Source organism: Sander vitreus, chromosome 21 (assembly GCF_031162955.1).
Source record: "Sander vitreus isolate 19-12246 chromosome 21, sanVit1, whole genome shotgun sequence".
Lineage (NCBI taxonomy): Eukaryota > Metazoa > Chordata > Actinopteri > Perciformes > Percidae > Sander > Sander vitreus.
In genome coordinates, this window is record NC_135875.1 from 257,501 (window position 1) to 282,110 (window position 24,610).

At 42.3% G+C, this 24,610-nt stretch overlaps 1 protein-coding gene across 1 annotated transcript in view; it reads right to left on the reverse strand.

The window, feature by feature from the left end:
- tcerg1l (transcription elongation regulator 1 like) overlaps positions 1-21,632 on the reverse strand; it is a 37,401-nt gene extending 15,769 nt beyond the window's left edge. The window contains exons 1-5 of the mRNA XM_078279933.1: positions 21,315-21,632; positions 17,991-18,181; positions 14,815-14,910; positions 13,528-13,663; positions 8,739-8,855 (exon numbers count right to left, since the gene is read on the reverse strand). Of these exons, the coding sequence (XP_078136059.1) occupies positions 8,739-8,855; positions 13,528-13,663; positions 14,815-14,910; positions 17,991-18,167 (526 nt within the window). The 5' untranslated portion in view covers positions 18,168-18,181; positions 21,315-21,632. The remainder of the gene's footprint in view (positions 1-8,738; positions 8,856-13,527; positions 13,664-14,814; positions 14,911-17,990; positions 18,182-21,314) is intronic.
- Between the last annotated feature and the right edge of the window lie 2,978 nt (positions 21,633-24,610).

Below are 24,610 nucleotides of genomic sequence, written 5' to 3' on the forward strand. Positions count from 1 at the left end.
ATTTGTGCCATGAACATCTCTCTTATCCGTTTATTTTGATATTTATGTCTTTCTGTCACAAGATGGAAACAAATTTCCCCAAACGTGTCTCCTTCTTGTTCTCTTTAATCTAATCTAACATCCATCCAACAACAAATCAGACTTTCAAACTGTTGACAGGACGCTCCGACTGAAAACAAGATCAGTTTTTACTCTGTGTTATGAACATTTAATCCTTGGAGAGTTGAAAAAGCGATTTGAAAATGTGAACCTTTGAATGTAAAGTCTTGGTTAGAGAAGGGGGAAGCAAACATGATGAAACTAAATAGTCATGATTAATCTCATGATTGTCCGTAGATAACTAGCGATTAATCCCAAATTAAAAAGCATTTAGTCTGGTAGAGAGAACTATCTGGACGAGCTTTGAACCTTAACCTGACATTCAAAGACCCTTTTCTTTCTGCATTTCTGTTTCTGTGAGCCATGCACATCGTTACTGCTGCATCACTTCCTGTTTCCCTAACCCGTAACCGTGACTATAGATCTGCTCATCAGATTCATGCATTCACACACCAGTCGCACAGCGGAAGTGCAGTGTCATGCCCAAAGACACGTTCATAAGATTATTTTTTGGAGGCATTTTGGCCTTTAATTGATAGGCCAGTTGTAGACTGTAAAGGGAGGAGAGAGACGGGGAAGAAATGCAGCAGAGGGCCACAGGTCGTATTCGAACCCTGGCCGCTGCGTAAAGGACTGAGCTTCAGTACACTGGGCGCAAACTCTACCAGGTGAGCTACTAGGTGAGCTACCAGGGCGCCCATGCCCATAGACACTATTACATGCAGACTGCAGGGCCAGGGATCAAACCACCGCCCTTCCAATTGATAGTCGCTCTACCATCTGAGCCTCAGCCGCCCGTGTGTGTGTGTGTGTGTGTGTGTGTGTGTGTGTGTCTGCAGTATAAAAGCTATAAAGATGAGCTATGAGCTGTCTTCCTGAAAAACACCCAATTACATCCTGCAGAATAGTGTGTGTGTGTGTGTGTGTGTGTGTGTGTGTTAGAGTGTTCAATAAAGCTCTGGTCTCAGTTTATAGAGTCACTTTATCAAACTGCTCCTGAACACAACAGAGATCAGGAGCTTTTTACTGACACAGAGGCTGTGAGTTACTTTGAAATCAAACTGCACTTTGCAGTGCAGTGTTTTTTCACTTTTTAACTCTGTAAATTCTCAGGGAAGCGACCATTAAGGTGGATAAAATCATCACACCTCCACCTGAAAAGTGATCGGAAAAGCATCTACGAAGAAATCGAGACGATTCTGACAGAAATGGAAGCGTTGTTAACTTCCGTCCTATTACAAACAGTGAGTAATCTGTTCCAGTAACTCCCTCACACTTTGATAGGTTAGCATCTTAAAACACTTCCCTCAACTGGCAATGCAACAACAACAACAACAACAACAACACTTCCCTCAACTGGCAATGCAACAACAACAACAACAACAACAACACTTCCCTCAACTGGCAATGCAACAACAACAACAACAACACTTCCCTCAACAGGCAACGCAACAACAACAACACTTCCCTCAACTGGCAATGCAACAACAACAACAACAACAACACTTCCCTCAACAGGCAACGCAACAACAACAACAACAACACTTCCCTCAACTGGCAATGCAACAACAACAACAACAACACTTCCCTCAACTGGCAATGCAACAACAACAACAACAACAACAACACTTCCCTCAACTGGCAACGCAACAACAACAACAACAACACTTCCCTCCACTGGCAATGCAACAACAACAACAACAACAACACTTCCCTCAACAGGCAACGCAACAACAACACTTCCCTCAACAGGCAATGCAACAACAACAACAACACTTCCCTCAACAGGCAACGCAACAACAACAACAACAACAACACTTCCCTCAACAGGCAACGCAACAACAACACTTCCCTCAACAGGCAATACAACAACAACAACAACAACAACACTTCCCTCAACAGGCAATGCAACAACAACAACAACAACACTTCCCTCAACTGGCAATGCAACAACAACAACAACAACAACACTTCCCTCAACTGGAAACGCAACAATAGTACCTAAACCAAATCAAGACTAATTGAGCAAACTGTGGATTATAAAAACATTTTGGACTCAATGTAAAAAGGAATATCGAATGGATGTGAAATCTTCTTCTATGAAACGGTCTTAAGATATGTGGTATTAATCAATGAGGAGAAACTGCCCAAACATCTTTGGAAAATGGGGAGAATTACAGATGTTTATGTGGGCAGAGATGGAAAGGTGCATTCTTGTCTTGTTTAGATACCTTCCAGGATAATCATGAGAAGACAACTACAGCTTCCTCTTAAACTGAAGAAGTGATGAGTCTCAACCATCGAGAGTGTGTTGCAACTATAATAGGTGCATAAAACCATCAGACCTACACTGTGAATCTCATAGATTTGGTTAGGACATCCAACCTGAACCCCACATCTGCTGTCCCAGCTCTGAAACTGTCAGGCTGGTGGCAAACAGGGGACTCCGACATGCAGTTAAAGTCACAAAAGGGTTTCCACAAACACAGGGCAGAACGGCTGTAATAAACAGTTCCTAAGCACACAGGGGAAACGGCTGTAACTCTCGACATGAGGGTAGAAGATGAACTGGCAGAGAAAGAAGACAAAGGAGTGAATATGAACACATGAGGGAGACAGAGACAGGTGCAGGACATTAGGGCTGGCAGGTTATCACACAAGGTGGGAAGGCAGATAAAAAATTACTAAAATTAAAATAATACAGGAAGTGACCAAGTAAATGTGAAAGAAAAGTAAAAACATGAGGAAGGAGCGGGAGCATGACAGAAACACCAGATGAAACATCGATGGGAGCCTAGCTACACTGCTTATCTGTTATTGATTAGGGGATGAACCAATCACAACCCTCCTGGGCGGCGGCCGTGCCCTTGTACAATAGATATAGGAGATCACAAGCTGATCATGACAGATGAGTCAATGTTTTATGGTCCTAATTCCTCTCGTTGCTGGTTGGTTCCAGGCTGAAAACTTGTTATATCAGAATCTAATGAAACGTCAACAGAGATTATGAACGGGAAAAATCACTCTGGAACCAGAGCCGTGAGAAAGTGAGCTTTATTGTGGTATGGGCTATCGCATCTATGAAGAACATGTTATAGTTGTCTGAGGGGGGGAGGGGCTCCAGGTGAGGACCAGGTGCAGATTACAGAGATTAAAGTCCAGAGCAATAGGACTGAACAGATCAGATATATCATTAGGACAGATTGTTGCATGGATTGCATTGTAGGATTCGGCATCGAGAACCTGTTCCAACTTGGAATTGGGTCAAAAATCAGATTCCAAAAGAATTGTTATCGAATTGTTATTGAATTTGATTGTGAAATTTGGTTTGGAATCCGATAATCGGTTCCAGATTTAACACACGCAAGTTTTGGTTTCAGTAGCGACGGCCGCACTTCCAGCAGGTGCTTGTTGTGTAGCAGCCGTGGAGCACAGTAAGTGGCGCTCCAATGTCCGGCTTTATTTCACGTCGAAAAAGCGGTAAAACTGTGAATCACCATGGAATCAAAACAAAATCTTCCTCTTCTCTGTGAAATAATCATGTGACTGGATGACTCCAGTCCTCAAAGAAATGGAATCATGGGTAAGAATGGGAATTGTTCAAATCAAAACGAAGCCCAACCCTAAACATTAACCCGATCAATGTAGATAATCTACTCACCCGAATATTCAGCTGTGTGTTTCTGTGTATGTGTGTGTGTGTGTGTGTGTGTGTGTGTGTGTGTGTGTGTGTGTGTGTTTGTGTGTGTGTGTGTATGTGCGTGTGCCCTTATCGGCTTTATTCAGAACTCATTACCTCATTAAAACACACACACAAGTTAGGATCAGAGGAGCAGGGGAGTGTGGGAAGGAGATTAAACAATGCCTTTGAGAAATGACACACACACACACAAACACACACACACACACACACACACACACACACACACACACACACACACACACACACACACACACACACACACACACACACACACACACACACACACACACACACACACACACACACACACACACACACACACACACACACACACACACACACACACACACACACACACACACACACACACACACACACACACACACACACACACACACACACACACACACACACACACACACACACACACACACACACACACACACACACACACACACAGCACACACACACACACACACACACACACACACACACACACACACACACACACACACACACACACACACACACACACACACACACACACACACACAGACACACAGACACACACACAGTTTCAGGATAATCAAACAAAGCAGAGACACAGAGCTGTAACGAGCTGTTTTTTAAAAGCTGATGAATCATTTATTATTGATGAAGCAGCACAACACACTAACTAAACTAAAAACTTATTTTTAGACTTTGTGTAAACTGAGTTAATTCATTTTATTTTGAATTAGTTAATCATCTTTTTATTGACAAATTGAGACATAAATAATTTTCAACTAACCACTTCAGTCACAGTGTTCAAACATCCTAAAAACATCGGACCAGTCAACCTCCCAGACAATAAAGAGATAAAGAGAGGGTGCCACTAAAGGTTCTCCCAACATTCAACAAAACACATTTCTTGCTAGAATACTTATTTTAATACATAGAAATGTTGTTGAATGATTTGCAGTGGCAGATCAATAGATCAACAAATCAGTGAATGAATATCTGAGAGACATTTACACAATGCCTCTGATTTTGGTCTGAACTGTTTGTTCTTCTCCTGCTGTTTTTTATTTGCTTTGTGTTGCTGTTAGTCAGATAATTTTCTAAAATGACACGCTGAGCTGCAGATTTGTCTCGCTGCTGCAGGAAACAAAGCAGATGCTGGGGCTTCAGATCGACAACAACATGAAATCAACAAGAGCTGAAACCTAATTATCATACAATGAAGAACCAGTGAGAGTCTGCAACAATACGCTGCGGAAATAACCGTTGGAGAGACCACAAGTCCCACAATGCAACAACAACAGGTCCCATAATGCAACAGCAACAAGTTCCATAATGCACAATGGTTTCCTCCTCTTTATTGTCTGCTAGCAAACAACAGAAACATGCCTAAAAGCTGCTGTGGGCTGATATTCACTACCAACAGGGTAAAGAAACTGGAATCAGCAGAGAGAATGGGGAGACACTAAGCTAGCATCACCAGCTTATCTTTGAAATATAGTTAGCCTAAAACTAGTCTCGATTTGCCAGCCCTTCCTCCACAGTGGTGCAAAGGCAGGTCTGTCTAGTCCACACAGCATTCCTGGATGGGAGTATAACGTGCTCTGGTTTATTGACATTTCTTTAAACCAATCACAATCATCTTGGGCGGTGCTAAGCTCCAGACAGAGCCACGGTGCCTCTGCTAAATAGTCTCAGGAAGGAACTTGTTTTGATGGAACATGTGGACGTCCAAAAGTAGTTTTAGTCGTGCAACAGAAAACTCAGATTGGACAGATAGTAAAAGAGCGTGATCCGGCAGAATTTCCGGCAGCACCGGCAATCTCGGAAGTGGAATGTCGTGGATATAGACTAACATTTGCATATTTGACTTTGTAGCAAAATGCTTAATCTTAATTTACAGAAATATAGTTAGCCCAAAACTGATAATTGGATGTTTGACTTGGTAACAAAATGCTTGCTGCAAACGTAACATTGGACATATCGTTAGCTTAGCATCTCCCCATTCGCCCTGCTGATTCCTGATGTCTGTTTCCACTTTCGTCTTCATAAAAACTCAGCTTTGCAAGTATGCATCTTATAAAAACTTAAGTTATGGATTATACACATTGTTGGTAGTAAATATCACTATACAGCAGCTTTTAGGCATGTTTCTATTGTTTGCTAGCAGACAGAATTGAAAAACAACACGTCAATAGAAGCAGAGAGTTGTTTTCCCCCTGTGGGCGTAGCTTTCAGATTTTCAAGCAATGCGCTCTGTCTATAATTCATCTGCAACCACAGACTGTAAAAATTAAAATCTCCAGGTTCTGAAAAGTGAGCCCAAAGCTGAAGCTCCTTAAAGATGCATTCTCTCTAACTTCCAGCAGGGGGAGACTCCACTGGCTCCGAAGATAAGTCTGTTTCTATAGAAGTCTATGAGAAAATGAGCCTACTTATCACTTGATTTATTACCTCAGTAAACATTTTAGTTTATGGTCTCAATATCTAGTTTCAAGTCTTCTTCAACACAGCACGATGTTCATTTAGTAAATGATGGTTCCATTTATTTTAAAATAGACGATAAAGCATAGGATGCTTTAGGACCTGTCAGTCAGGACAGAGGGTTAGCATTGCTAACCATGCTAACACTGGGCACATTAAAATAGACCTCAACTTGTTTTTGGCTGTTGTCCGTGTTTTTATCTTTGACCCTCTCACTGTGTTTTCACTTCAGCAAAGTTCACTGGAACATTTTGGTTACATAGAAATGTCTTGTTCAGTGTTCTGTAGCACCGAGCATTAGCTGCTAACTTGAGGGAAAGTCTGCAGGTTTCCTATTCTGCCGTACATGCAGATGAATGTCTCCAGTTTATCCGCCGGTAAATCCCTGCTGGATGACTCGCTTCAGAAGGGTGGAAAATCAAAAACTTTCCTTCTTTAGTGTTTAGCTTAGCACAACATCATGAAACCATAAATAACACTGGCTTTAGCCGTGTAATCCTTCCTACTTCCACACTCTCAAAAATCGTCACATCCAGTTGCAAAAAACAAAGATGGTGACGCCCATATTGCCAAACTCAAGGCTTCTAAACAGCAGTCCACAAACCAACGGGAGACTGCTGCATGTGTTATTTTTACAGTCTATAGCTGCAACAAGACCACAATTCCCATAATTCAGCAGCACGTGACCTCAGGTAAGAATCACTTTGGTTCAGTTTGACATTTTAGAAACTGGCCAAACAATGAATGTTTATATGAGAACTCAAATGTTTTTGTATTTTCTGAGCGTGCTCAGTGCAGACTGCAGAGAGGAATCCTTGGTTTACGAAGTCAAATATTCAAACTATGAAACAACAATAGCTCCGATAGTTTTAACCATCTTAACCCATCTAGAACCATCTTTAACTAGGTTTACCCAGCTTTAACCATCTTTATCTAGCTTCAACCAGCTTTGACCATGCTGCAGAGTCTAATATGAAATAATAAAAACAGATTTAGACGTCAGACTTTTCTTCATGTTTTAGTTATAAAGATGTCATGTCTGTGTGATCTACAATTACTCAGCACAGTTCTGTTTAAAGCTTCAGCAGCACCGTTAACCCTTCCATCTAGAACCAGAACAGAATACAACCAGAAGAGAACCAGAACCTGTTATTGATCCATAATAACTGAGCATATTTCTCTGTAAAGGTGCAGGAACATGATTTGCTTCCTTCATTTGAACCAGAACAGAACCAGAAGCTGTTACTGATCCAGAAACTAATAAAAGCAGCATGTTGCAGCATCTGTGCATAATTTTACGTTTGGGTGTAATGTCGACACTAAATACAATCGATACGCTGAAACTATTTAGTTTGATACTAAAGTTGTATGGGAAGATGTTTGTTGGAGACATAAGGTTAACAGAATAGTGTCGCAAAAAATGACGTTTTAACTTTCCGTGGCCAAGCAGTGAAAAGCACTATTCTTGATGGAGTGTTTATTATTATTATTATTATTATTATTATTATTATTATTATTATTATTAATACTGTGTTGTCTCTCTTGCCAATTGTCTTTGAACACTTAGCTCCGCAATAGCGAAAAAGCTAACGGCTAAAAACAGCTAACGTTTGTAACATTAATCACCAAACAGCTACAGAAAGGTAACGTTACATAAACCAGGAGAAAGCAATATGATTAGGTGATGATATACAACCTTAAACTGTAGCTAGGGTTAGTGCAAAATAACAACAGTGACTTTGAGTGGTGACACGTCAACTACAACATGGGTAATATAACGTTATGGGCAGATTAAACTAATGTTATAACAAACATTGATTGCCTACATTGGAAAACTGTTATGAATTAACGTTAGTAGCTGTTAATTAGAAGGTTATCTAACCCGAGTCTGCTGCCAGCAGGTTGGTAATCCTCTGTCTCTGCTTGTGGAAAACAAAAGCGTCAGTATTCCATCAAAATCATAATAGTTATCCAAAGGATATAACTAATCTATCCCGGAGAACGTGTTGCTGACGCAAAACAGGCACTCGCTATTCCTAATCCTATAAGTTATCCCACCTTTCAAAACGATGCACCATGACAACCGATCTTACGGAGGACTTTACACCTAGTTTTGAGTTGTAACTTATAACTATGTTAGAATTATTCAGCTGGTGCAACCCTCAAAATGTCAGTAGCGTGTAAACTTCGACCTAAATGAGAACTTTTGTTCAAAATAGTCTACATTTGAACTTATGCACAGATAGTGCAAACCAGAGCAGGTTATCACTCATTACCAGCATTTTAATCTCTGTCAGATGAAATAAAATAATAAACTAAAGAACAAAGCAGCTGACAGCGACGTGTCAACAGGAAGTGTTCCCCCTAACCCTGTGTGATCCATAAACTGTTCCTGATCCAGAACCTGTTACTGATCCAAAACTGAAACCAGCTGATGAGGAAACAGACTGACCTGTTGGAGGAGAAGTGAGGAGAGGCAGCTGAAGAGGTGACGCAGCGAGGAGCTGCAGGGAGGAGGAGGTGTGTGGCTCGGTGTCCCTGGTCTTTGTGGCATCTCTTCTAACTCGACCTGCGCACAGAAACATGTTGGTGTGGTTCTCCATCATTGCCTTGCTCAGTGACACTTCAGCACCTTCGTAAACTTAGAACTAACCAAAAGATTCAGCTGACTCAAACGGGTCAGAACCTTGGCCACGCAAAACTGGGTTTCCTCAGGGATCAGTCCTGGGTCCCCTCCTCTTTTCTCTGTACACCAACTCTCTCTGGTCTGTCATTCACTTGCACAACTTTTCTTATCACAGCTACGCAGATGACACCCAACTAATTATCTCCTTTCCGGAGTCTGAAACGCAAGTAGCAGCACGTATCTCGGCCTGTCTGACTGATATCTCTTCTTGAATGTCCCCACACCATCTGGAACTCAACCTTGAAGAGACTGATGTTCTTTTCCTTCCAGGGAAGGTCTCTCCTACCCAGGACCTGACTATGACAATTGAAAACTCTGTGGTAGTCCCCACCCAGACTGCTATAAACCTCGGTGTGACACCTGACGACCAACTCTCCTTCACTGCCAACATCGCTGCAACTACCCGATCGTGTAGATACATGCTGCAAAACATCACTTCTAAGGCAGAAGGCGGCTCAGGTTCTGGTTCGAATTACGTCTTATCTCACGTCTAGACTGCTGCAACTCCCTCCTGATTGGCCTCCCTGCATGTGCCGTCCGGCCCCTGCAGCTCATTCAGAACGCAGCAGCTTGACTTGTCTTTAACCTCCCCAAGTTCTCTCACATTACACCACTCCTCCTCTCTCTTCACTGGCTACCGGTTGCTCCCTGCATCCGCTTCAAGACACTAGTACTTGCATACAGGGCCATGAACGGATCAGCCCCAGCTTACATCCAGGACATGGTCAAACCCTATACCCCAACCCGCCCACTCCGGCCGAAAGCCTACGCATCTTTCGCCGAAGGCTAAAAACACATCTCTTCCGACTGCACCTCAGATAAAAAAAAATCCTTTAGATCCTTTCCTTTAGAATAAAACATTAGATTTTTTAGCAGAAATCTTAATGTGTAAAATACTAGTAGTAACTAAAGCTGTCAGATAAATGTAGTGGGGTAAAAAGTACAATATTTCGGTCTGAAACGTAGCAAACGTACTTAATTACATTCCACCACTGGTGTCAAGGGGGTTAATGCTGTGCTCGTTGTGACACTACTGCAACAGATGGAGGACTCAAACGAAGAGCAGACTCCAAAGTATAACAGTCAAAAAGGATTTAGCTGTCAGTCAGGGTTTAGATCAGAGGATATCAGTCCAAGAACAAGAAGAGGTATCCAAAAAACAGTGCGCTAAGATGTATGCAAAAACGGAAGCTGATCTTAATCCACAAGAAATATACACGAGAGATAATGCTGCAACGTTAGACACAGGGGAACTGAGATGAACTGGCACAGAGAACAGGAAACAGAATAAATACTCTGAGGAGGAAGACAATGAGGGACAGGTGAAACTTATCAGGGCGGGGTCGGCAATCACAAAGGACAAGTAGATATTGGTGTAACTGTCATCTGTGGTTGATTCATTCTGCCTTCAGACATCCAGATAGGATTGCTTCTAGGTTAAAGGTTCTTTATTCGGGTCTTCAGGTCAGTCCCAGGTAAGTCCAAGGCCTCTGCAGAGTCCCAGCGTCCCAGGTCTCTGCAGAGTCACGGGTCAGTCCCAGGTCTCTGCAGAGTCCCAGGTCAGTCCCAGGTCTCAGGTCTCTGAGCTTGAAGGGCAGAATGGTGTTGAATTCTGAACTAAAGTCTATGAACAACATTGTCACGTGTTCCTCTGGTCCAGCTGAGTTAGGGCAGTGCGAAGGACGACAGCGTCATGCAGACTGTTATTATTTATTCATTAGGGTTATTTTTGTGCTTTTATTGCCTTTATTAGTAGGGCTAAAGATTGAGAGACTAGACGATGTGCAGTGCAGGAAGGACTACAGACTATGTTTATGGGGTCATTTCTTTTCATTTTTAATGATGTCACATTCAGAGGGAATGAATAACTCTACAGCAGCTCTGAGATCTGAAACTGAGTCAAACGCTGTGGACTTAAACAGCCAAACACAAGCACACAGACACAGCGAACACACACACACACATACACACACAGACACACACAGTGAACACACAAGCAGTATAATGAAAGCAGGCTGCCAGTCAGAGCGCTCAGCTGCCTAACGCCCACACACAAGTTAATGTGAGTCCCTGCTTGCTACCAAGAACATCACTACAGCTGCAACACACACACACACACACACACACACACACACACACACACACACAAACAATTTAGTCTCCTACAAATCACCTCCATTTGTTTGACAGAAACTCTATGTCAGAATCCACAGTCATACATTCAAATATAAAATAACGACTTGGTTTGAGGTATGTATCGTATGTACAAGACCACCTGAAATTGATTGTCGTGGACATCTGGAGGTCTTTTATCATCTCTATGTGACGATCTGTTGTTGTTCCTCAACACTGACGTCTGACATTTGACATCTCTGATCCTACTTTTCCTGTTGAATTTACAAAATTCAGCTTTTAGAGCGTTTCCTTGTTGCTGTATTCACTTCCTTTGTCCGGTTATGTAACACAGCATTCAGGCCTTATTCATCTTTTATCGTTGCACAGGCTCGTTGTTGGAGGCATCACGATTTTATTCAATGTGCTGTTGTGTGATTTTCAGTCTGAGTTTAGCAGAATTAAATTTCACATGCAGACAGTTTCCATCTGTTACCATGTGTAGAACACCTGAGACAAATCAATCCTGACAGTGTAAACTGAACAGAAACTGAGCTTTAGCCAGAAAACCTCTACAACATGAACACACACCCACGTTCACAGAAATAAAAGCACATTTAATCTGCATTTGTTTGCTTCCACAAGCCCCTGACAGCCTGTGAACGTCTCTCAAACAAATTAACAGAGAGGCTTCTGGGGAAAAACATACAACATAAATACATCCGAGTGCAAACCAACCGAGGAATTCAGTTTCTGTTTTAATTAGAAACAGAATCTCTGTTTTAATGAGGGAATCACACATGAACAACATGAAGAGATGAGACTGAAAACCAGTCCAGTTATATCTAGTCCAGTCAAATATAATCCAGTCCAGTCAAATTTGTGTCAGTCAGAACCCAAACAGCTCACTTCCATAAGCAAACACCGACAGTTTCACAATTAAAAGGCTGACATTTAAAGTGGATCTACAGTTTCTCTGACATCCTCTAGAGATTAAACTCTAATGTGAAACCTTTCTGTTAAAAAACAAACTCATTACTGTTTCTATACAACAAACTCTAAATAGATCATTGATTTCTTCAAATAAGAATCAGAGTTTAAGATTAAAAACATATTTATAAAAATTTGAACTGCATATTTCTTTAGCTCCGACCCTGTCGTTGTCTCGAGTCATTTAATAAAACACATAAAGACAGAAACATTTCTGCTGTCTCAGGTCTGCAGCAGCAGAATATTCCCATCATGCTTCACTGGGTGATTTTAAATTGACCAATCATCTTCATATTACATTTGACAGCACTTGTGTGCTGTGTGTGTGTGTGTGTGTGTGTGTGTGTGTGTGTGTGTGTGTGTCAGAAAACACACACACACACACACACACACACACACACATTGTCTCTGAACGGCAAGCCACACAGCCAATCAGCTCCCAGCAATGAGCACTGTTGTCATGGAAACATGGCAAACGTTAATGCAGTACTCAAAAAACACATCTGGTCTGCAAACGTCGCTGGTTTGATCCCAGCTGCCAACAGGAATTCATGCTTTTCACAATAAATGTAAATAAGAATTTTCTTTGCTTGACGGGAAAACGTTTGTTAAGTAACCCTCTGAACGCGCCCCAAGTGTTCTGGCAGATGCAACGACTTGATCCAGAGTCACTCTGATGTAATGCACATGTGGGAACCATGATGTCATGAGATCAAAAAGGGCGAAGATTTTAGAGCCAGGCGCCGAGTTGGAGAACATTTAATCTCTAAACAGTGTGCACCTTTCTGCTGCAGTTTCCGGGTTGAACGACATGTTTCCTCTGAACGTTGTGCAGCGAGTGTTGAGGTTTGCTTTCTCTGGTTTGGTGGGCATGTCAGAGATGTTAGCCAATCACCAGAGACGTGTCTGTAAACTTATGGTTATAAAAAGACAGCAGGGTTTTGTCGGGGCTGAACGCTCCCTAGCTCTCCACTGGCTGGAAGACCCAGAGCATGATGGGAAATGCCTGACTCTGAACTGATCTAAGAGCTGATTGGTTCAGAATCGACTCAAAAGGATGTTTTATATCAACTCCTCATTGTTGTTGAATCTGAGAGATTGTGATTGATATTGTTCTGATTTTAAGGTTTATTGTGGGACCAGAGAGGTTAACAGATCATCTTCAGTCTGTGGGATTAAAATATCAGCAATAGATCGCCTGCAGATATTTTTAACAAAGTAATAAATAGGTCTGATAACATTTAAATGAATCAGCTCTAACAGGAAATGAGTGTTTCTGTGACTTCCTCTTCAAACTGAAGGTGGCACGCTTTCTGTCTCCGCCCCCGGCTGCATGAACAAATCCAACCATGTTTTAACAAGGAGGCAGGGCTAACAGAGGAGCCATGTTCCTGATTGGACAGATGATTTCAGTCTCCCAGCCAATCAAAGGGCTGCATCTGGCTCCACCCACCTGTGTCAGGTGATCTCAGCAGCGAGCGAGTCCTGGGGGCGTGTCTCTCTGGCCTCTGGATGATGTGATTGGTCAGGAGGAGGGGCTTGTCTCTCCTCTGGAACACTTCGTCTGGAGAGGTCCAGCCTTCAGCTAGCTGCACACATGCTAGCATGTTAGCATCATACTAATGTCTGTTTGTACTATCAAACAAAAATCACTAACTCAAGCCAAAAAATTGTCACCTCAAAGGTAAAACTTAAATCTTGCAAACGAAACATTTGTTCCATCGTAAACTATTGATCTTTTATTTGTCTGATATTATGTCCTTTTGTTTTCAGTTCCCTCTGCTTCTTTCTCAATGATCAGTCTTTTGCTCTCTCCATCATGTTTGCAGTTTTGCTCCCAGCTTTTGTGTGTGCGCTTCCAAACTCTTTGTTTGCAATTCTGGCACAAACCTCTCTTGTGGGCGGGTGTTACAGGTATGCGTACCCATTGGCTAATGAGTTTTTGGAGTAAGTTTGAGTGACAGCTCATGCCTGCCTGCCCTGACGTTTCAGTGCAGCTAACGTTGGAGGACTTTGGAGAACACACAAGCCACTCCACAGCGTATTCCTACAAGATTAATAAAGTGTAAGTATTGATCATATATATTGTCTATGATCTACGTTGCAAGCATGGTTACTAGAAGTTTGTTGTTTCGTTTTGTTAAGTTACTCTAGCTAGTAAAGCTGTGTAAGTCAGCTTTTAATGTTAGCTAACTGCTAACGTTATCTAAAAGAAATGCTAGCCAAGCCAAGTAACGTTGGCTTACTGTAGCTACGTTACTGAGCTAATTTGCCATGGGAATCATCTAGGCTTAGTGAGGCCTTACTCAATGGAGCTGTATTAATTATTGTCTTCTTTCTGTAGAACAAGTAAACATTGTGGGACCTGTAGGACTCGAGCAGAGCTACGATGCTGTCCCAGGTAATGTTATTAGGTCGGTAACGTAGCTATATGGTCTATTATGACAAATTATTATCCAGCTAACTACAAATTGTTGTGGTTGCTATTGGTCTGATAATACACAATGCTAGGGTGTTGGTACAATGTAAATTGAGACTGATCATTGAGAAAGAAGCAGAGGGAACTGTAAAGAAAAGGACATGTCAAATGAAAAAAGACCAATAGTTGACAACTACACACATGTTTTGTTTGCAACTTTTACCTTTGAGGTGACAACTTTTTTTCTTGAGTTAGTGATTTTGTTTGATACCTGAGAAGTTTTGCTTGGAATTAAAGACACAAAAATAATCCTATATTTACCGTGGGGAGAGGATGAAGAAGATGAGGAGGATGAAGATGTGACGAGCGATAGAATGAAGGAACGAGAGGGACCACTTCAACAGCCGGACGTTCCCACTGAAACGACAAGAACACTTTTTACTTTTTTATCTCCTCTGTGAGTCACCTGCTCAGAACCTGAGAACCACAGGAACTTTCCAGTCACGTAAAGAACAGAATATAAGGAACTGATGGAACATAGTTAATCAGCAGGACATGTTCTAAACATTCACACATATAAAAACAAACATGAGAAGAATCTGTCGTCTAAGGTTGCAGCTCAGTGTGTACCTTCTCTTTAAAGCTGTCAGAGTTCATCAGTTTTCTTTGTTCAGTCCACACAAACTTAGAGGAGAAATCAAATCAGAAAGTCTGCTTATAAGATGTTAAACTCTTCCACTGAAGAAGAGCTGCATGAGATAATTACCACGCCACCAATAATTAACAGACAATTATTCTCTTTGCCCTCAGGGATCATTAAAGTTTCATCTTATCTCCAGACTGCAGAGGAGCCACTTCACATTAGATGACTGAAATAATCGCTGTTTTAACTGGTGAACTTGAAATCATTCACAGATTTTATCACAGAAACAGACTGATGCAGTAACACTGATATATTGACGGCTTTAACTCTAAACTAACAGCTTCCATTAAAACCGTTTAGATAGTTTAAGAAATGTTATCATGAAGAGACAAGATGAAACATGAGTCTAGAGATTCTTCAGAACGGCCAAACGTTCACCATGATTTAATGAATGTGCAGAGGAAGACTGAGAGCAGCTCCAAATGATGTGCTACAAGTGTCTAACGCTACTGCTCGGTGGCTAAACCGTAACTTTATAATGTCACAGCACTGTTCAACATCATGAAGTTATGTTCAGTATGATTGACAGCGCTGGGCTAACCCACAATTAAATTTGCCATGAACATTAGCTGTATGTGTAGCAGATCAATCTACTGCTAAGCTAACAACTACAGCACTTTGGTCTGTCCCCCTTACTCCCCGCGCTAAGAGACTTCAGTCAGGATGAGAGCCACAGTTAGGCCGCAGCCAGAGACTACAGAGGCAACATGGCGGCCCACGTGGACGCAGCGATTCAGTCCTCACCTTTTCGGTGTTTGGTTTGGCTGTTTGTTGTCCATGTTATTACTCTGTCCTGATTACATTCTGCTCGACGAACAGCATCTCCAGCCAGCTTGGTCTACTAAAAATTAGGTTACGCATGTGAGTGTGCGGTTACAGACAAGTTTCTCGGCTCTAACGACATCCGACAGAAATGGCCAGGCTCCCGGGCTCTCCATGGATTACCATACCCGCAGGCAGGAGATGCTGGTGGTGCAGGGACAGGAGGTTAAAGAGAGGCTGCAGTGCCGGCGTGCAGGTTCCTGCTAACTTTAACAGATTAACACTTCCATTAAGAGACTGTTCGGTATTTATGGAATGGACCACCGGAGGAAAATAGGGGAGGGTCATGTCTTTTTATTCTTTGTTGAGGGAAGGGTCATCCACTTTTTTTTGTTTAGTGGGGAGGGTCACCCAACTTTTGTATTCTTGAGAACAGCAATATTTCAAAGTGGCTTGTTTGGTGCATATTTATCCATGTAGCTCCACGTAGCTCTCTCAGTCTCAGCCCCTATCGCTAGCAGATGGGTCCAGGAGGAGGTCTCCAGGCTGCAGCCATACCTGACTCAAATATCCTTTCGGTCCCGGTGATATTATATATATATATATATAAACGACAGCCTTTTCAAGACATTTGAGAAGGAAGGAGTGGTAGCATGGAGGCTCCCAAATTGACGCTCGTCTGAGAAATGGAGTTTTGGATAATGTTCAGCTTCAACAGCTTTACCTAGATGCTAAAATATACAATGACTGAGGAAGCCTAGTGACGAGTCCATAGCAACCAGTGTTTAATTACCCAGTGTGCTTTGCTGAATGGTCTCAATATTTTATTGTTTTATTTCATGTGAATACTAGTTTACTAGATAAGTAACTTAGTATTTGAAGTAATGCAGTAATGCAGGAAGTGTGCATTTAGTTTCCATGCTCATTGTGTTTCCATAACAATGTTAGTGAGTTAATCTACTGAAATGGCCCCCCCACCATAACAATGTTAGTGAGTAAATCTCCTGAAATGGCCCCCCCACCATAACAATGTTAGTGAGTTAATCTACTGAAATGGCCCCCCCACCATAACAATGTTAGTGAGTAAATCTCCTGAAATGGCCCCCCCACCATAACAATGTTAGTGAGTAAATCTACTGAAATGGCCCCCCCCCCACCATAACAATGTTAGTGAGTTAATCTCCTGAAATGGCCCCCCCCCCATACCATAACAATGTTAGTGAGTTAATCTCTTGAAATGGCCCCCCCCACCATAACAATGTTAGTGAGTTAATCTACTGAAATGGCCCCCCCACCATAACAATGTTAGTGAGTAAATCTACTGAAATGGCCCCCACACCATAACAATGTTAGTGAGTAAATCTACTGAAATGGCCCCCACACCATATCAATGTTAGTGAGTAAATCTACTGAAATGGCCCCCACACCATAACAATGTTAGTGAGTAAATCTACTGAAATGGCCCCCACACCATATCAATGTTAGTGAGTAAATCTACTGAAATGGCCCCCACACCATAACAATGTTAGTGAGTAAATCTACTGAAATGGCCCCCCCACCATAACAGAGGAGTGTGCTGTATAAGATGAGAATGCAGAGGTTTAGTCACATATGTCATGGCTGTTTAAAACACAATGGCTATCTGTTTGTCTTAGCCAAGCGCAAACCAGTACAGAAGACATCAGTAAATTGCTGGGGAGGGTCATCCCTTTTTTCCATGTCATTTTGGAGGGTCATCCAAAATGTATTGCTGGTGAAGGGAGGGTCAGGTCAATTTTGACTAAAGGTCCCAAAACTCCTCCAATGGCCCCTGAAGTAAATAACGAACAGTCCCTAACAGATACATTTTAATCAGCAGTGGTGGTTAGGTGTGTGTGTTACCTGTATCAGGTGTGTGTTACCATATATCAGGTGTATGTGTGTGTGTGTTACCTATATCAGGTGTGTGTGTGTGTGTGTGTGTGTTACCTTTGTCAGGTGTGTGTTTGTCTGTTACCTGTATCAGGTGTGTGTGTGTGTGTGTGTGTGTTACCTGTATTAGGTGTGTGTGTTCAGGTATGAAAACAGCTGGTTGGTAGAACAGCAGAGGGGGCGTGGCCAACCAGAACCAGTGGGGGGCGGGGTCACAGCTGAAGGACAGCCAGGGAGCTGTGGTGGTGGTTACCATGCCAACCGGCTGACCTTTGAACCTGGAGATCGGCAGCATCATGATGACATAAATTCCTGTCAGAGAGAATAATGGATCAGGTTAAAAACACCAGCGCTGCTTCTCGTCTCGCTTAAATTGCCTCCTCGAGTCTTCCACTTGCTTCCCCTTCCACGCGTCTTAGTCCCTCCCACAGAGGCCCTCATCGGAGGAGAGAGGCAACAAGCAAATGTGTGTTAGAGAGAAGAGACGTCCTTTCCTCTGAAGCGTTACATAAATATGTCAGCTGTTTGGGCGGAGTTAGCAACTCTTTCAGCTGCACAGGTTCCATGAAGGCTGCTTTTGTGTTTCCTCACCTATAGCTCCTCGATGATCCCTCCTCGATGCTCGGTCCTCGAGGCAGAAATAAGAGCTTTGAGACGGCCTTCACTGAGGAAGGACAGAACAACTTCCGGTTCTGCCGAGGACCGAGGAGTCGAGGAGCTATCAGATAAGGGCGATGAGATTCAGTGAAACTGTTTCCAGTTAGTTTCAGATGAATTATCCAGTATGCACTGCACAGATCAGCCAGAGACTGCCTCTTGCTGTGACGGGGGATGGGAGGGTATTAAGACCAGAGATGGTTCTGGAAGTGAAACCCCACTGAATTTCTCCATAAGGATTTAGATTATCAGCCATGAAGTCTAAACCATCCGAGGCAGACTAACCCCGAGCTAACGAAGGTTTTTGCTTCTAAAGAAGACACAAGTCTGTATGAAATTAAGCTGGCTCCAACAGCAACAGGTTTTATTAGATCTTAAGGAGAAATATTATACTACCCACAATCCTAAGCATAACAGCAACATCTCTGAGTGATGGAGCTCTCTGTTAGCATGGAAATGTTTACCAATCCCGAGAATGGCTACAGCGAGCTAGTACCAGTGAAGTCTCTGATTCTATACACAGTCTTGTATCTTCGCCTTTTTTGCTGTTTTTAAAATGTTTTTTTTCCGCTGAATCAAATGTTTCCTGGACACGGTTTGTCTCGTAGTTGGTTGGCGTGGTTCCAAGTTTAAAACCCTTTATATGAGCATTTCATGAAACATCAACGGAGACAGTCAAAGGGGGAAAATCACTCCCGTAAACAACGCCATTAAGGAAGTGGGTGGTCACTGTTGATCTCTACAACCCTTACAGCCTTCTGCTGCGACGGAGATTAAAACATCTGTCTAAACTTATTTTAATATTAAAGCTCAGCAGAATGTACAACGATAAAAGTAACATGAAGAGCTGATCAAAGATAAAATTCAAGGAGGAATGAAGTGCAAAGATAAAAAGCCAGCAGATATTTGGAAATCAAAAATAAATTCTATTAAAAATACAGTTTTATCCAGAGCAGAGCTGACTCATTGAGTCATGAAAAAAATCTTACAGAAAAAAACTGGATAAAGTTCAATACAACCACATGAAGAAAATAATCTGCTGTCCGTATGAAGTTATTTAGTGTTCAAAATAAACACATTAAAATCTACATCAATACTAACATCAATATTCACTCCACAGTACTGAATATTTATCAGACTGCTGAAGAAGATATTAAACTTAAGTTTAGGCTGATGATCTCACTTGTCACTTGTGATAAGTAATCAACTTTTTAACCGGAAGTGTGTCAACCACGGTGACAAATGATGTCTTGGTAGATTTTTCGGGGTCCTCTTATTTTGTGTGTGTGTGTGTTTAAAACACAGGTGTTCATGTCCCGGGAGAGTTTTAATTCAAACCATCATAGTCTTTCTAATCGTAAATAGTCGTTTTTGGTGTCTAAACTGTCTTCACATAATGCTCACCTTTTGTCGGTTAAATTTATCTGTCAAAAATGTCGTCACATGACCGGCAGTGGTGAGCATAGTTTCGTACGATATCATATGAACCCGGTCATGAGAATAGGGTTACTGGTGACCCTAGCCAATAGCCTGGCTCCGCCCTCCTATGTACTTCTGCTCAATTTTCATTTTCCTTCAGTACTCTGTCTGGGTTTGCGGTATATTCTTGGGTTTTCTCCGATCAAATTTTAACAGGTCCAATCAGCGAACAGAGGGAGTGGCTGACAACAACGACGTTGAGGTTCGGTAACCTTCGGCGAGTTCCGTAATGGCGGCGGAGAAAGATGCGGTCCATTGTGGCAACACTGACGAATATCCAGAAGTTAAAGCCCGAGAAAGAACAATATTTGCTGAGTTGTGTTGGTGGCCATGACATTGTGGCCCTCCTCCCGACGGGGTTTGGGAACAGTTTGATTTTCCAGCTCGTTCCGTTAGTGGTGAATGAGTGGCTAAGGCTAACGCTAGTGATGCTAAGCTGATAGTTGTTGTCATCTCCCCTCTTGTTAGCCTGGTCCAACCAGACAGTACATGGGAGGGCGGAGCCAGGCTACCAGAGTGACTCTGGGCAGATCCAATAGTTTTAAACTTCAACAGAGTACCCGCCTTCAAGGAAGTTAACACTTTTCAATGGAGGGTGGCCAGACTCTCTGTACAAATGAAATGTACCAGAGTCTGGTAGGACCAGGCTACTGTACCAGAGTCTGGTAGGACCAGGCTAATGTACCAGAGTCTGGTAGGACCAGGCTACTGTACCAGAGTCTGGTAGGACCAGGCTACTGTACCAGAGTCTGGTAGGACCAGGCTACTGTACCAGAGTCTGGTAGGACCAGGCTACTGTACCAGAGTCTGGTAGGACCAGGCTAATGTACCAGAGTCTGGTAGGACCAGGCTACTGTACCAGAGTCTGGTAGGACCAGGCTACTGTACCAGAGTCTGGTAGGACCAGGCTTATGAACCAGAGTCTGGTAGGACCAGGCTACTGTACCAGAGTCTGGTAGGACCAGGCTACTGTACCAGAGTCTGGTAGGATCAGGCTACCTAGCCAAACCACCAAAGACTTGAAAGGTAAATAATATCAACACTGTTTTTTAATCAGTGCTTCAGGAATTGAGTTTTAAAATTTCGTTTGTATTTTAACCTACAAACTTGTAAACTATTATAAACATGTCAGGATGTCCTGGTGGTCAAGACGTCTATGTCCTGTCAGTTTTTTTTCTTTTCTTTTACATCAATCAATCATTTAATCAATCAGCCATCAAATGAATAAATAGACGGATCCACTGCTGTCAGAGGGTTATATATGTTTGATACAGATGAAGAAATTAAGGTACATGTGTCACCTACGGACCTGCGTAGTCTCCCAGCTTCTGTCCCAGTGAACTGCTCCTCCTCTGCGGTCCAGTCACGTCCCGAACGTCGGCTCACTCTTTCAGCTGCAGCTGTCTTCACCAAGGTCCGCAGATCACCCTCCCATCTGGGAAAGGTGAAAGTAGAAACACACTGGAAGCATCAAGGAGTAACAGAGGCATTAACATGCCAACAGACAGAAAGACAGAGAGACAGAGAGACAGAAAGACAGCCAGAGAGTCTCCCGGTTCTAACAGACAGATGGAGTCACGGCAGCGGCTGCGACGCCTGTAGGTAGAAAAATATCGGAGTCTGCTTTCAGCAGAGCTGAGTTCATCTCTGTCTTTCTGTTTCTGTTTCTCTCTCTCTCTCTCTCTCTCTCTCTCTCTCTCTCTCTCTCTCTCTGTCTCTGTCTCTCTGTCTCGCGGCAAATGGAGCTGCTCTCAGATAAAAGAGTCGCCTCCCCATTAAGTGTGTGTGTGTCTGTGTGTGTGTTTGATCACATTAGTGAGATAATAACAACTATATATTCTGTTTGTGTTTGTGTGTGCTTGTCTTGAGTCATCAATAAAAACACACACAGTTTATCAGCCGCGTTGCCTCCTCTGTCTGTTGTCGTGATGAGGAAGGGGGGTGTGTGTGTGTGTGTGTGTGTGTGTGTGTGTGTGTGTATTACCAGACACCAGTAATTGTTTCAGAGTTGTGAAGCTTGTCTATGATCTGTGCAAACACACACTGATCTAATATTGACACGATGGATTGTGTGACTCGTCGACCTTTTAGACGAACACATGAGACTAGCCTCTTCTACTTTATAATCCAAACTTCAGCTGTGATTGGACAGCAGAGCTGTAATGAGAAAAGAAGCTCCACCCCCTCCTCTCCTGCAGGTTTCTAATGATGAATAGAAATCCTGGATGCAGATCTTTGAGAGTGAAGACAACATGTAGGACATTGAAGAGAGATTTTTCTCTGACTGCTCCCCTTGGGTCAAATAAATCCAGTCTGAGATCTGAACACGTGATTATTTAAATAAAATATGAATTATTTTGTTTGTTTTGCTAACGTTGATCTCAGTCCCTCTGTGATTCGGAGTGTGTAGATAAAAAGGGAAACATACAGATTCAGCAGAAAGGTGGTTGCAGTACATCAACTGTAAATCAAAACTAATGACTGGAAGGCCTTCAGAAGATGAATAATAATTTGCCCCAGTTGGCAGCTGAGTGAAGCTTTGCTTCTGATTTAATTAATTCAAATCACCAGCGGATATCAGAGAACATTTAACACATGTTTTATGTATAACTGCTAATCCCTGTTGGAGGTGTAAATGCGAATGCAAGGATTTTGCATTCATATCAAATCCACTACAGCTAACATCCAGACTCTACTGAAATAAATTCAACACATGACGAAGTGAAACAAACTCAACGTTCACTGAACAAATATTTTTAAGAAGTAGGACAGGGGATAAATACAGTTCCTGCACAGGAGCGCTGTTATTGGCTGTTTCTTATTATAAAATCAGAACCTTTCCAAATAAGAGCCCTGGTTTTGAAGCTAGAATTAAAATAACTGAGCCAGCTTATCCGGAACAGAGACAAGTCAAAAACCAGACCTGTGATGAAAACTAGACCTGTTATCAAAAACCAGACCTGTGATGAAGACCAGACCTGTGATGAAAACTAGACCTGTTATCAAAAACCAGACCTGTGATGAAGACCAGACCTGTTATCAAAAACCAGACCTGTGATGAAGACCAGACCTGTGATGAATGTTCAGTAAATTCTGTAAAGTGCTCCTGGGTTTCATGAAAAGCTCCATATGAATCTAAATTATTATTATTATTATTATGAGACGAAGGGGACTCTCCTTTAATTACAGTACTCTGACTGCTGAAGCTAAGTGAAAACTTAAATGTCCTCTTAGTTACCTGACATTGCCGAGCACACAGCGCAGTCCATCCACGGCTTTGACTTATTCCAGTTTCTACAAGACTCAACTACTCAGCCAACACACTGTCCATGAACTTGTCTTCAGCTCCTGAATCAATAAAAACAGGCACTGTACAAGATTTCCTCTCTTCTGTTATGATCTGCAACTCTATAACAAATACTCTAACACATACCTGCAAACTCAGAAGGGCTGAAAGAGGTGACAGCCCCCCCAGAGAAAAAAAAGAATATATATATATATATTTTTTTAAATTTTATTTAAAGGAGCACAAAACGACAGTCGGCGATATTAAAGAACGGCTTGTTTATTGCTAAGGACGCAGGGTCAAAATAAAATGATTTATTAAAAATCTAATAACAATACTTATAATTAAACTTATTTCACCAGTAAATTCCTGTTAAACGACAAAACAACCACTGGATGGGAAAAGGGTATTTTACAATAACTTTGAATGCAGCACGAGGCTGGCGAGGCGAGGCTGAGTCTGTGTTTTTCAGACAACGGCAGCTACAGTCTGGTGTTCCTCTCCAGTGAAATACAGACAATACTCAGCATTTTAACCGTGTTTACTCCAGCTGCTAGCTAACAGTAGGGTAATGTTACCTGCTGCCAGGTGTAGTGTTAACTAGCGTGACATGCGGCGATGTTTCAGTTGCCTCTAACGTCCAGGTTCTCCTGGTCAGCTGCAAGATAAAAAACAATACAGGAACACTCAGACGGAAATAATGAAGAAAGCATGAAAGAAGACATTAACTTGATTCTCCAGAGAAATATTGTGAAGGATGCCGAACAGAATAATGAGCAGATCAGTTACAAACGGCTGTTATATGGACAGCAGGATTATTCATGGTGGGCAGAGGTCTCCCGGAGGCATCCAGCAGGAAGTGAACTGTTTTTCATGTTTGTGCATGACGTTGGATTGGGTTTGGAGTTGCAGATTCCATTCAGGCCAGATCATACCGTAAAATCCCTGAACCAAGACGAGTGGACAGATAGAGTTAAATTCCATTTTTTATTCAGAGCAGAAGTCAGTCCCAGGCAGCCTATCCATGAGGAGGGATCAGGAGCGTAAAGATGAAGAGCAGACATGAGTCGCAGACAGGAAGGCAGGTAAGAAGAAGTAAAGATACTCAGCACAAACAAATGAAAGACAGTTGGTGACCAGCAGTGGCAGGAAGACTGTTCAGGAGATGATCTTAAAGTTCCTGTGCAGATTTTCTTTATTAAATGTAAAATACCGACCAGTTCATGTTAATGTCTGACAGGTGAACAGTTAACTCTGACAGCTGTCCGTCTCAGACATGAACAGTTAAAGTTAGCTCAACAGGACTGGAAGGTTTTTCA